Genomic DNA, 15,197 nt, shown 5'->3' with positions numbered 1-15,197 from the left:
CCATAAGACTGGTGTGAGGATGAAACCAGTGTTTACCTGGGGGAGCTGAAGTGTCATCACCTTCTTCCTTTCAGTGGTCTACCTCTGTTAATAGGACCAAAAACATCAGTGTCTGTAGCATTATGAAGCCCTATGTGTTGCATAAAAAGTGTTTAACCACACCAACATAAATGTATGTGTATCTATTGCTAAAAAATAAAATTTCTACACTCAAAATTTTGTGATTAAAAGTAACTCAATATGTAATTGGTAGTGATATTTCAAGTCATCAAGGTGCATGAAGAGAATTCTTATAAAGTGAGACAAACTAAATTATTTTCTAACATAATGCCATTTACAAAAATAAACAGTGGCTTGAACACTTAACACTTAAAGATTCTAAAGACCTCCAAGATGATGACTGTATGTTGTGGAAGGATGTTCACAATATATTATTATATGAAAAGTCCAGATTAACAAAAGAAATGTATGGTAAAATAGCATTTTTTTCTTGTGGCAAAATTCACATAGCATAAAATTTACCATTGTGACCATTATAAAGTGTTCGAGTCCATGCATCGAGTACATTCACAACGTTATGCAGTCAACACTTCTACTAGTTCCAAGATATTTTCATCATCTAAAAAAGAAATTTTATACCTAGTAGCAGTCACTCTCCATTTTCTCCTCCACCCTCCAGCTCCTGGATCTATCTCTACGGATTTACCCATTCTTCACATTTCGTATACATGGAATTATACAATATATGACATTTTGTATCCAGTTCCTTTCATTTAGCATAATGTTTTCAAAGTTCATTCATGTTGTAGCATGTATCAGTGCTTCATTCCTTTTTATGACCCAATAATATTCCTTGTTATGGATATACCTCATTTTATTTATTCATTCATCTGTTAATGGATACTTGAGTTGTTCCCCAAATATCCAACTTTTGGCAATTGTGGATAGTGCCACTACAGAGAGTCATGTAGAAGTTTTTTGTTTGAACACATATTTTCAAGTCTTTGTGCATACCTAGGCATGAGATGGCTGAATCATGTGATAATTGTAGGTTTAATTTACTGAGGAAATACCACGCTGTTTTCCACAGTGGTTGCGCCATTTTACATTCTCAGCAACAATGAATGAGGATTCCAATTACCCCACATCTTCACCAACACTTGTCCTCCATTTTTTTATATTCTTACCATCCTATTAGGACTTGTCTGGTAGCTCAGATGGTAAAGGATCTGCCTGCAAGGCATGAGACCCTGGTTCGATCCCTGGACCAGGAAGATCCTCTGGGAAAGGTTATGGCAACCCACTCCAGTATTCTTGCCTGGGAAATTCCATGAACAGAGGTTACAGTCCATGAGGTCACAAAGAGTCAGACATGACTGAGTGACTAACGCTTTTACTTTCACCATTCTATTGGGTGTGAGGTGGTATCCTATTGTAGCACTGACTTGTGTTTCCCTAATGACTAATGATGTTTAACATATTTCCATGTGCTTGTTAGTCAGTAAAATAGCATTTTAAAAGGCTATTACATGTAAATGTAATACACTTAGATGTAAAATCAAATTTTACTTGTATAATTATTACATATAAAACTAAATTTGGCAGTATATGTGAGAGAATATAAATGGTGATTACTTGGAATTGTTTGAATTATAGATAAGATTTTTAATTCTTATTTTTTATTTTCTTCAATGACAAGGTATCATTCGGGGGGGGTGGGGAAGAAAAACATTTTAAATAAGAACTCTGAAGGCAAAGAAAAACGTATGCAATTTTCAGCTTAGAATATATTAAATATTTACTCATTCCGTGTTACAGGATTTCTTTCTTATTTCGCCACCAGTAAGTCATATGGTCCCTGAACGACTCTGAGAGTAGGACTCTATCCCAGAAACCCCTGCAGCCTCAGTGGGGCAAGTCTGTGGCAGCCACTGTCCCAGGTGCTGAATCAAATGGCCCCACTCCTGCCCCCTCCACCTCCTCTTATTATTGAGGACCCTCTTGATCTCCATTTCCTAGAACATTTAGGTGAAAATGAAGTCCTGGATCATACCTCTTAGAGGGGAAAAATTTTTTTTTGGTTCCTAGATTCAGACCTGGAGAAGGCAATGGCACCCCACTCCAGTACTCTTGCCTGGAAAAATCCCATGGATGGAGGAGCCTGGAAGGCTGCAGTCCATGGGTTCGCTGAGGGTCAGACACGACTGAGCGACTTCACTTTCACTTTTCGCTTTCATGCGTTGGAGAAGGAAATGGAAACCCACTCCAGTGTTCTTGCCTGGAGAATCCCAGGGACGGGGAGCCTGGTGGGCTGCCGTCTATGGGGTCATCCCCACAGAGTTGGACTCGACTGAAGTGACTTAGCAGTAGCAGCTTCAGACCAGCTTAACATCAGAGCCTCTTGTAATTACGTAATAGATGTAACTATGGAGACTTTGAATTTACTGAATATTTTAATGACAGTTTTCTTCAGCAGTATTTCCACGTGTCTCAAATCTTAAATATACCTTTTACGATTTTAAAACATTTTAAATTTGAGAAAGTGATGCAAAAAGAAGAGAGGAAATGAACCCTTATTGAGTACTGATGCTTACCAAATATCGTCAGTCATTTCACACATGCTCGCTTACAAATCTCCACAACACCACAATTAAGAGGCTACTATTATGTAATAAAAGAAAATAAATGATTTTCCCCAAACAAAACAACGAGTAAATAGCAGACTAGGTTGGCGACCTTTGCTGTGGGAGAGTGGTGGATCAGTGGGTCATCTGACCCTGATTGCATCTATCTCTCGGCTCCACCCTTCGCTAAAGAGTAGTCTTGTCATCACGATCCAAGATGGAGCTCCAGGTATCATACCAATATCCGCCTCCAAGACCCCTCCCTCAACTTCCGTCCTGCCTCCCACGTTCACAGCCCACCCGCCTGGGTCCTCCCAGGGCCCAAGCGCCCCCTGCTGGCTCTCGACGAGACTGGGACAGACTTGACAGCACAATTTTATTCCTGGGAATCTGCAGTGAAGTGTCTGTGGTCAGGGTGGGTCCCAGGATAGAAGGTGGTGGGTCATTACTGGCCTGTATTCAGTGGCTCCACCTGCAGCCAAAGTCCGCCCTCCGCGCGCAGGATCAGCTCTGGCTTCCTGCGTGGTTCCTCCTCATCCGGCAGGATGCGGAACCGCAGTAGGGTGAGCGCCAGCGCCACCTTCATCTCGTTCATGGCAAACGTCTGCCCGATGCAGTTCCTGTGGGCATTAAGTGAAGGCTCCGACTGTGCTGGGAAACCCTATCATGTTCCATCATGCCCAGAAACTAACTGGGACACCCCTGCCCTCTTCAGGGATGGACAGGGAGGCTAACGGTGTCTGAGACACCCCCTCCACATGGGCTTGCGTGTTCCCTGAGCCCCAGCACCATCCTCAAACCATCCCCACCTTACATACCAGCTGGCCTTACCTGGGCCCTGCCGAAAAAGGAATGAAAGCCAGAGGTGATCTCTTGGGGGCTTCTGGATCAAAGCGGAAGGGATTGAATACCTAGAGTGCAGAGAAAGGCAGGGCTACTGGGTGGGACGTCTCAGGATACCTGGACACCCCCAGATGTGAACAGAGTGGAGGAGTGTTTGATTTTCCCAGTGGAAGGCAGCACCTCAGGGTCTGGCCAGACTGATGGGTTGTGATGAATCCCGAAGATGCTGATGACACAGATGTTCCCTATGGCAGAGGAGAGAGTGGTCAGGTCAAAGTCTCAGCTGATGGGACCACCAGCCTCCCTCACACCCATTGTTTTGAGCACCTTTGGGGATGACTCGGCCATCTGGGAGCACAACATCATGGGTACAGAGACGAGAGATGACCGCTACTGGGGGATGCAAACGCAGACTCTCCTTGATGCACATGGTCAGGAAGGGCAACTGGGCCAGGTCCTCCCTAAGTAACCCCCAGACAATTATCCGGGGAGTAAAAACAGAGACACACCCCCAGCCCTCTTACTGCCCTAAAGACCCTCTTTCCACCTTCCTCTGACTCTCACTGCTATAACAAAATTAATTCCAGATGAACCAAAGATTTAAGAATTAGGATATCAATATCTCAAGTTACTATTAATAGAAGGAAACAGCCTGGTATTTTTAGAAGAATTTCTGAGCAAAGCACAACACTCCCAGCGTACCCTTTACTTTAAAGTGTTAATGTATTTGGATTTTAAAGCTTTTTGAATTGTATAATTAGTTTACAATGTAAAAAAAGTCTCTATAATGGACTTATAAGTTTATTTGAGTAAGTTCTACTCCACACTGTATAGTGAGACAACCTAATATTATTAATGTGTCAAATCTTTCTAAATTAATCAGCATATTCAATGTAATTAAATAAAAATCTAGTTGGTTGGGGGGGGCACTCGGTAATCTTCAATTTGAAAGAATTGGAGTTCATCAAGATCTAGGTCAGTTTGAAAACAGAAGATCGATATGGGATCTAGGGGGCTTCCCAGGTGGTACTAGTGATAAAGAATCCTCCTGCCAATGCAGGAAACATAAGAGTCTCAGGTTCAATCCCTGGGTCTGGAAGATCCTCTGGAGGAGGGCATGGCAACCCACTCCAGTATTCTTGCCTGGAGAATCCCATGGAAAGAGGAGCCTAGTGGGCTACAGTCCAAAGGGTCTCAAAGAGCCAGACACGACCGAAGTAACTTAGCATGCACGCATGCATGGGGTCTAGAAAAACGGTACTGATGAGCCTATTTGCAGGGCTGGAATAAAGATGCAGATATAGGGGATGGACTTGTAGACATAGTGGGGCAAGGAGAGGATGGGAAGAATTGAGAGAGTAGCACTGACACATATACAGTACCATGGATAAAATAGATAGCCAGTGGGAAGCTGCTGTATAACACAAGGAGCCCAGCCTGGCACTCTGTGATGACCTAGGAGGGGTGGGATGGGGGATGGGAGGGAGGAGATACATATATATACACACATATATGTATACATATACATATGTATACATATATACATAGCTGATTCACATTGTTGTATGGCAGAAACGAACACAACATTGTAAAGCAACTATCCTCCAATTTTAAAAAAATTTTTAAAGAAGAAAAAAAAAGATAATAGAAGAACCTAAGGTTTCCCAGGTGCTAGTGGTAAAGAACCTGTCTACCAATAAAGGAAACCTAAGAGATGTGGGTTCATTCCCTAGGTTGGGAAGATCCCCTAGAGGCAGATGTGGCAAACCACTTCAGTATTCCTCCCTGGAGAATCTCATGGACAGAGGAGGCTGGCGGGCTAGAGTTGCAAAGAGTCAGACATGACTGAAGCAACTGAACGCACACAGAAGAACAACCCAGCCTACCAGATATTAAGAACTATTACAAAAATGTAGTAATTTTTAAAAGCATGGTATTGTTGAAAAGAACAGTAAAACAGACTCATGGAACAGAATAGAGAACTTGGAGATCAAACATGAGTTGGTGAAAACCGCATCTGGAAAGGAGGCCCTGTAAACCCCTGAGCAGTGGACGGATCATTGGTAGAAGGTATTCAGACAAGTGGTGATGTAGGAACAGAGCTAAATCCTCGGGAACTTCCTGGCAGTGTAGTGCTTAGGACTCTGCACTTGCACTGCAGGGGGTCTGAGTTCCAACCCTGGTCCAGTAACTGAGACAAGCCTTTGTGGGACAAGCCCTGTGGCTCTACCAAAAAAAAATTTTTTTAAAGAACTAAATCCTCATCTACTCAATATACAGAGTGGGGACTTCCCTGGTGGTCCAGTGGTTAAGAATCCACTTTGCAATGCAGGGAATGTGGGTTCAATCCCTAATTGGAGAACTAAGAGTCTGTGTGCTGAAACTAAGACTCAACATAGCCAAATAAATAAATAAAATTTTCAATATATACATATACACAGAGTATAATCTCCTCTTATATGTGAAAGGTAAAGCCATAATATTAGAAGACAATATAGGAGATATCTTTGTGATCTAGGCATAGGAAAGAATTCTTAAAATCCCAAAAGTACAAACTGGAAGACAAAAAGAAACGTATAAATATGCACAGAATTAAGAGCTCTTCTAGTTAATAAATGATACCAGGAGACCAAATTAACATTTATTACGGATGAGATATCTGCAATAAATATATAGGTCTAGAAAAATATCTTGAATATACACGGAATTCCCACAAATCGACAAGAGAGGTGGCAGGGCTCTGGGAGAAAAGTAAGCAGAGGATATGATCTAGGAATTCATGGAATTTCAAACACTGAGATTTCAAATATGAAGAGATGCTCAGAATAACTGGTATCAGAAAAAGGGCAATTACATAGCAAATAGATGTTCAGTTCAGTTCAGTCACTCAGTTGTGTGTGACTCTTTGTGACCCCATGGACTGCAACACACCAGGCTTCCCTGTCCAGCACCAACTCCTGGAGTTTACTCAAACTCATGTCCATCGAGTCAGTGATGCCATCCAACCATCTCATCCTCTGTCATCCACTTCTCCTGCCTTCAATCTCTCCCAGCATCAGGGTCTTTTCAAATGAGTCAGTTCTTTGCATCAGGTGGCCAAAGTTTTGGAGTTTCAGCTTTAGCATCAGTCCTTCCAATGAATATTCAGGACTGATTTCCTTTAGGATGGACTGGTTGGATCTCCTTGCTGTCCAAGGGGCTCTCAAGAGTCTTATCCAATCCCACAGTTCAAAAGCATCAATTCTTTGGCACTCAGCTTTCTTTATAGTCCAACTCTCACATCCATACATGACTACTGGAAAAACCATAGCTTTGATTAGACCTTTTTTGGCCAAGTAATGTCTCTGCTTTTTAATATGCTGTCTAGGTTGGTCATAACTTTTCTTCCAAGGAGCAAGCGTCTTTTGATGTCAAATTTCACATCTATTTGAGGCAAGAATTCACAGGGTGGGTAATGGTAAGGAGTGGCTGAGGTTGTGCAGGTAGAGTGCTGGGCACTGAAATGTGGAGGTGCGGACAGGGACCACCAAGCAGAGGGCATCAGTGTTGTCAAGGAAAGGCAATGTGTCTTTTACAGCCCAGCAAGCTGGCTCCTGGGTAGATTCAGAGAGCTTCTAAGACAGATAAATAAAGACACATACACAAAGATGTTCATTGAGTGATGTGATGGGAGCATCCTGGATATGCAGAACTAAGGGATTGGAGAGGGAAATACAAAGGGCTATTCTGGCCAACTGTGTTAACAAGATCTTCATTACTTTGAAATTCCACAAAGTGAGGAACATTTGTATTCTCGCATGTGCATTTTAGAGATTTTTCTAGTTATATAAAAAAATAAATGTATTCTTTGATGTATTTGGTTGATGAATATTAATCTGAAGCTTTTCATGTTCTTTGCTATTTTGAGTTCCATTATAGATTCATAAATAAAGTCATTAGCAGAGGAAAAAGAAAAACAAATAAATGTAGGGGCAAACTGAACAATGTCCAGAAGGACACAGGAAACCATTGAAGGATGGAATAGAATTTGGACACTGACATATGACAGAGGTTTATATGAAGTGGTGGATGTGTTAACTACCCTTATTGTAATCATTTCACAATATATACATACATCAGGTCATGTTGTGCTCCTAAAATGTACATAATGTTGTACATTGATTATGTCTCAACAAAGCTAGGGTTGGGGCTGATGGGAGGCTTAAGTTCATTGTAGATCCTTTCATGCCTGCTGTTTGGGTTTTAACCAAGTGAATAATTTTTTGAAGTTGGGGGAAGCACAAAAACATTTTTCCACCTTACAGGACCGCTATGCTGAGCAAAACCTTGAAGTTGAGGGCATGACCTCCTTTCTCTATTCCTATACTTCCTCTTCATCCTTCAGTCCTTGGCCCAGAATCTTCCCCTGGACCCCCAGACTACAGCTCACCCTCTCCAGTTTGCTCCTGTAGCTGCAAAGAGATATTTCTTTCTAAAAAAAAAATTTATTTTTGGCTGCATTGGCCTCATGGCACATGGGATCTTAGTTCCTGACCAGGGATCAAACCCACATCCCTTGCATTGGAAGGTGTATTCTTAACCACAGGACCACCAGGAAAGTCCCTGCTAAGAGATCTTTCTAATACTCATATCTGACCTGCCCCTCCCCTGCTCAAATATCTCCCAAGGCTCCCCATTGCCCTCCTGCATTAGTCATGGATCTCCCTTCAAGGAAGAACCTGCTGGAGAGCTATAAGGAGAGCTGTCAGCTGACAGCCTCCAGCTATAGGGTCTCTGGGCTCTGCTGTAGCATTCAAGCCAAGTCCGCACTTTCCTAGGCAGCTCACACGCAATGACTGGGCACATTACTGCCTGACTGACAATTTCTGCCCAACTTGACTTTTCCTTAATTGTGGCATATCTGCCCATTTCTATCTTTTATCCAATATTGGCTCCCTAAAGGACTTGAACTGATACCTTTAAAAACTTCTATGCAGAGTACATCATGAGAAACGCTGGGCTGGAAGAAGCACAAGCTGGAATCAAGATTGCTGGGAGAAATATAAATAACCTCAGATATGCAGATGACACCACCCTTATGGCAGAAAGTGAAGAGGAACTAAAAAGCCTCTTGATGAAAGTCAAAGAGGAGAGTGAAAAAGTTGGCTTAAAGCTCAACATTCAGAAAACAAAGATCATGGCATCTGGTCCCATTGGTTCATGGGAAATAGATGGGCAAACAGTGGAAACAGTGTCAGATTTTATTTTTGGGGGCACCAAAATCACTGCAGATGGTGACCTCAGCCATGAAATTAAAAGACACTTAATCCTTGGAAGGAAAGTTATGACCAACCTAGATAGCATATTCAAAAGCAGAGACATTACTTTGCCAACAAAGGTCTGTCTAGTCAAGGCTATGGCTTTTCCAGTGGTCATGTATGGATGTGAGAGTTGGAATGTGAAGAAAGCTGAATGCTGAAGAATTGATGCTTTTGAACTGTGGTATTGGAGAAGACTCTTGAGAGTCCCTTGGACTGCAAGGAGATCCAACCAGTCCATTCTAAAGGAGATCAGCCCTGGGTGTTCTTTGGAAGGAATGATGCTAAAGCTGAAACTCCAGTACTTTGGCCACCTCATGCGAAGAGTTGACTCATTGGAAAAGACTCTGATGCTGGGAGGGATTGGGGACAGGAGGAGAAGGGGACGACAGAGGACGAGATGGCTGGATGGCATCGATTTGAGTGAACTCCGGGAGATGGTGATGGACAGGGAGGCCTGGCATACTGCAATTCATGGGGTCGCAAAGAGTCGGACACGACTGAGGGACTGAACTGAACTACAGAGCAACCTGGAGCCTGAGCAGTGTAGACTGGGAGGGCACACACGCCATGAGCAGGGGCAAACCCAGTGTGGCTCAGATACTGTGAACATGCCCCACACACGCCAGTGATATTTGTTTGCAGTGTTCCTCCCGCCCCACAGCACGACTGAACTAGTGAGCCTAAATAAGTGACCACTTTCGCCTCCTTGTGTCAGGGCAGAAATTAGACACTAAAGAGACTTGCAAACAGAAGAAGCCAAAATAAACAGAGGGAACCACTTTGGAAGTGACAGGTGCAACAAATTAAAACCCTGTAGTTAGCACCAACTACATTGGAAGGGGCCTACATATGTTGAGAAGTATAAGCGGGAACCAGGAACTGTCTGAAACTGAACTGACCCTACACTGCCCAACTCCAGAGAAATTCCTAGATATATTTTTACTATTATCATTTTTTAATTTTTTTTATTTTTAAGTCCTCTATTACTCGTTTAATTTTCATTTTTATAACCTACTGCTACAGCTAAGTCACTTCAGTCGTGTCTGCTCTGTGCGACCCCATAGACAGCAGCCCACCAGGCTCCCCCATCCCTAGGATTCTCCAGGCAAGAACACTGGAGTGGGTTGCCATTTCCTTCTCCAATGCATGAAAGTGAAAAGTGAAAGTGAAGTCGTTCAGTCGTGTCTGACCCTCAGCGACCCCATGGACTGCAGCCTTCCAGGCTCCTCCACCCATGGGATTTTCCAGGCAAGAGTACTAGAGTAACCTACTATTACCTTGCAAAAAAAAAAAAAAGACCCTATTTTTAAAGCAAACTTCATATATATTTTTTATAATCTTTGTTATTTTGTTTTGTTTGTTTTTTTAATATAGTATTTTTGACAACCTAACCTCTCTAGATCTTTAAACTTTGATTTTTGGCATTTGTTATCAATTTTGTACCTTTAAGAATCCAATCTTCAGTACCCATTTTTACTTAGGAGTGTGATTACTGGCTTGATTGCCCTCTCCCCATTTTGACTCTCCTTTGATTCCCCTAGGTCACCTCTATCTCCTCCCTCCCCCTTCTCTTCTCCACTCAACTCTGTGAATCTCTTTGGGTATTCCGTGCTGTGGAGAACACTTAGGGAACTGATTACTGGCGAGATCTATCTCTCTCCTTTTGACCCACCTCTTCTCCTGATCGTCTCTATATCCTTCTTCCCTCTTCTCTTCTCTATGTATCTCCATGAACCTCTCTGGCTATTCCAGGCTGTGGAGAGCATATAGAGATTTGATTGCTGGCTAGATTGCTCTCTCCCACTTTTGATTCCCCCTCTTCTCCTCCTGATCACCTCTATCTCCCTCCTCCCTCTTCTCTTCTCCATGTAACCTAGTGAACCTTTCTCGGTGTCCCTCATTGTGCAGAATCTTTTCTCCATTAAACTAAATGTTTTATCATTAGTGCTGTATGGATGGAGAATTCTTGAGGCTACTATAAGAATAAGACTGAAAACCAGACAGGAGGCTTAAATCCAAAACCAGAGAACTCCTGACTCCAGGGAACATTAATCAATAAGAGCTCATCCAAAAGCCTCAATACCTACATTGAAACCAAGCTCCACCCAAGAGCAAACAAGTTCCAGAGCAAGACATACCACTCCAATTCTCCAGCAAAGCAGGAATATAATCCTGAGCTTTAATATACAGGCTGCCCAAAGTCACACCAAACCCATAGACACCTCAAAACTCACTACTGGACACTTCATGGCACTCCATAGAGAAGAAATCCAGTTCCACCAGCCAGAACACTGACGCAAGCTTCCCTAACCAGGACATCCAACCCCACCCACAGGGAGGAACATCCACAATAAAGAGGAACCACAAACTGCCAGAATACAGAAAGGCCACCCCAAACACAGCAATCTAAACAAGATGGAAAGGCAGAGAAATATTCAGCAGGTAAAGGAACATGATAAATGCCCACCAAACCAAACAAAAGAGGAGTAGATATGGAGTCTACCTGAAAAAGAATTCAGAATAATGATAGCAAAAATGATCCAAAATCTTGAAAACAAAATGGAGTTACAGACAAATATCCTAGAGACAAGGATTGAGAAGATGCAAGAAATGTTTAACAAGGACCTAGAAGAAATAAAAAAGAGTCAATATATAATGAATAATGCAATAAAGGAGATCAAAAACACTCTGGAGGGAACCAACAGTAGAATAACTGAGGCAGAAAATAGGATAAGTGAGGTAGAAGATAGAATGGTGGAAATAAATGAAGCAGAGAGAAAAAAAGAAAAAAGAATGAAAATAAAGGAGAACAATCTGAGAGACCTCTGGGACAATGTCAAACACCCCAACATTCAAATCATAGGAGTCCCAGAAGACAAAAAGAAAGGCCATGAGAAAATACTTGAGAAGATAATAGTTGAAAACTTCCCTAAAATGGGGAAGGAAATAGTCACACAAGTCCAAGAACCCAGAGAGTCCCAAACAGGATAAACCCAAGGCAAAACACCCCAAGACACGTATTAGTCAAATTAACAAAGATCAAACACAAAGAACAAATATTAAAAGCAGCAAGGGAAAAACAACAAATAACACATAAGGGGATTCCCATAAGGATAACAGCTGATCTTTCAATAGAAACTCTTCAGGCCAGAAGGGAATGGCAGGACATACTTAAAGTGATGAAAGAGGGGAAAACCCACAACCCAGATTACTGTACCCAGCAAGGATCTCATTCAAATATGAAGGAGAAATCAAAAGCCTTACAAACAAGCAAAAGCTGAGGGAATTCAGCACCACCAAACCAGTTCTTCAACAAATGCTAAAGGATCTTCTCTAGACAGGAAACACAGAAAAGGTGTATAAACTCAAACCCAAAACAACAAAGTAAATGGCAATGGGATCATACTTATCAATGATTACCTTAAATGTAAATGGGTTGAATGCCCCAACCAAAAGACAAAGACTGGCTGAATGGATACAAAAACAAGACCCCTATATATGTTGTCTAAAAGAGACCTACCTCGAACAAGGGACACATACAGACTGAAAGTGAAGGGCTGGAAAAAGATATTCCATGCAAACAGAGACCAAAAGAAAGCAGGAATCGCAATACTCATATCAGATAAAATAGACTTTGAAATAAAGGCTGTGGAAAGAGACAAAGAAGAACACTACATAATGATCAAAGGATCAATCCAAGAAAAAGATATAACAATTATAAATATATATGCACCCAACATAGGAGCACCGCAATATGTAAGGCAAATGCTAACAAGTATGACAGGGGAAATTAACAGTTACACAATAATAGTGGGAGACTTTAATACCCCACTCACACCTGTGGATAGATCGACTAAACAGAAAATTAGCAAGGAAACACAAACTGTAAATGATACAATGGACCAGTTAGACCTAATTGATATCTATAGGACATTTAACCCCAAAACAATGAATTTCACCTTTTTCTCAAGTGCACATGGAACCTTCTCCAGGATAAATCACATCCTGGGCCATATATCTAGCCTTGATATATTCAAAAAACTTAAAATCATTCCAAGCATCTTTTCTAATCACAATGCAGCAAGATTAGATGTCAATTACAGGGGAAAAAAACTATTAAAAATTCCAACATATGGAGGCTAAACAACACGCTCCTGAATAACCAACAAATCACAGGAGAAATCAAAAAAGAAATCAAAATATGCATAGAAATGAATAAAAATGAAAGCACAACAACCCAAAACCTATGCGACACTGTCAAAGCATGCCAAGGGGAAGGTTCATAGCAATACCTCAAGAAACAAGAAAAAAGTCAAATAAATAAGCTAACTCTACACCTAAAGCAACTAGAAAAGGAAGAAATGAAGAACCTCAGGGCCAGTAGAAGGAAATAAATCTTAAAAATTAGGGCAGAAATAAATGCAAAAGAAACAAAAGATACCATAGCAAAAATCAACAAAGCTAAAAACTGGTTCTTTGAGAAGATAAATAAAATCGACAAACCATTAGCCAGACTCATCAAGAAACAAGGGAGAAGAATCAAATCAACAAAATTAGAAATGAAAATGGAGAGATCACAACAGGCAGCACAGAAATACAAAGGATCATAAGAGACTACTATCAGCAACTATATGCCAGTAAAATGGACAACTTGGAAGAAGTGGACAAATTCTTGGAAAAGCATAAGTTTCCAAAACTGAACCACGACAAAATAGAAAATCTTAGCAGACCCATCACAAGCATGGAAATCAAAACTGTAATCAGAAATCTTCCAGCAAACAAAAGCCCAGGACCAAACGGCTTCACAGCTAAATTCTATCAAAAATTTAGAGAAGAGCTAACACCTATCCTACTCAAACTCTTCCAGAAAATTGCAGAGAAAGCTGCCAAACTCATTCTATCATCATCATCACCTTAATACCAAAACCAGACAAATACGCCACAAAAAAAGAAAACTACAGGCCAATATCACCGATGAACATAGATGCAAATATCCTTAAAAAAATCCTAGCAAACAAAATCCAACAACACATTAAAAAGATATTCCATGCAAACAGAGACCAAAAGAAAGCATGAATACATCATGACCAAGTTCTTTATCCCAGGGATGCAAGGACTCTTTAATATCCACAAATCAATCAATGTAATACACCACATTAACAAATTGAAAGATAAAAACCATATGATTATTTCAATAGATGCAGAGAAAGCCTTTGACAAAATTCAACATCCATTTATGATAAAAACCCTCCAGAAAGCAGGAATATAAGGAACATACCTCAACATAATAAAAGCTATATATGACAAACCCTCAGCAAACATTATCCTCAATGGTGAAAAATTGAAACCATTTCCCCTAAAGTCAGGAACAAGACAGGGGTGCCCACTCTCACCACAACTATTCAACATAGTTTTGGAAGTTTTAGCCCCAGCAATCAGAGAAGAAAAAGAAATAAAAGGAATCCAGATTGGAAAAGAAGAAGTAAAACTCTCACTGTTTGCAGATGACATGATCCTCTATATAGAAAACCCTAAAGACTCCACCAGAATATTACTAGAACTAATCAATGAATATAGTAAAGTTTCAGGATATAAAATTAACACAGAGAAGTCTCTTGCATTCCTATACACTAACAATGAGAAAACAGAAAGAGAAATTAAGGAAACAATTCCATTCACCATTGCAATGAAAAGAATAACATACTTAGGAATAAATCTACCTAAGGAAACAAAAGACCTATCTATAGAAAACTATAAAACACTGATGAAAGAAATCAAAGAGGACACAAATAGATGGAGAAATATACCATGTTCATGGATAGGAAGAATTAGTATAGTGAAAATTGAGTACACTACTCAAAGCAATCTATAGATTCAATGCAATCCCTATCAAGCTACCAACAGTATTTTTCACAGAGCTAGAACAAATAATTTCACAATTTGTATGGAAATACAAAAAATCTCAAATAGCCAAAGCAATCTTGAGAAAGAAGAATGGAACTGGAGGAATCAACCTGCCTGACTTCAGGCTATGCTACAAAGCTGCAGTCATCAAGACAGTATGGTACTGGCACAAAGACAGAAATACAGATCAATGGACCAAAATAGAAAGCCCAGAGATAAACACATATACCTACGGACACCTTATCTTTGACAAAGGAGGCAAGAATATACAATGGAGAAAAGACAATCCCTTTAACAAGTGGTGCTGGGAAAACTGGTCAACCACTTGTAAAAGAATGAAATTAGAACACTTTCTAACACGATACACAAAAATAAATTCAAAATGGATTAAGATCTAGACATAAGACAAGAAACTATAAAACTCTTAGAGGAAAACATAGGCAAAACACTCTCTGACATAAATCACAGCAGGATCTTCTATGACCCACCTCCCAGAATATTGGAAATCAAAGCAAAAATAAACAAA

General features: G+C 40.8%; 1 protein-coding gene across 1 annotated transcript in view; it reads right to left on the bottom strand.

Annotated features, from left to right (window-relative positions):
* Positions 1-34: 34 nt before the first annotated feature.
* The window catches only part of LOC102287641 (cytochrome P450 4F6), a 34,173-nt gene continuing 19,010 nt past the window's right edge, over positions 35-15,197 (bottom strand). Inside the window, exons 10-13 of the mRNA XM_005904140.3 lie at positions 3,795-3,928; positions 3,648-3,712; positions 3,456-3,535; positions 35-3,244 (exon numbers count right to left, since the gene is read on the bottom strand). Coding sequence (XP_005904202.1) covers positions 3,070-3,244; positions 3,456-3,535; positions 3,648-3,712; positions 3,795-3,928 — 454 coding nt within the window. The 3' untranslated portion in view covers positions 35-3,069. The remainder of the gene's footprint in view (positions 3,245-3,455; positions 3,536-3,647; positions 3,713-3,794; positions 3,929-15,197) is intronic.

Source organism: Bos mutus, chromosome 7 (genome assembly GCF_027580195.1).
Source record: "Bos mutus isolate GX-2022 chromosome 7, NWIPB_WYAK_1.1, whole genome shotgun sequence".
Taxonomy (NCBI): domain Eukaryota; kingdom Metazoa; phylum Chordata; class Mammalia; order Artiodactyla; family Bovidae; genus Bos; species Bos mutus.
This window is presented reverse-complemented; position numbering and strand designations above follow the sequence as displayed.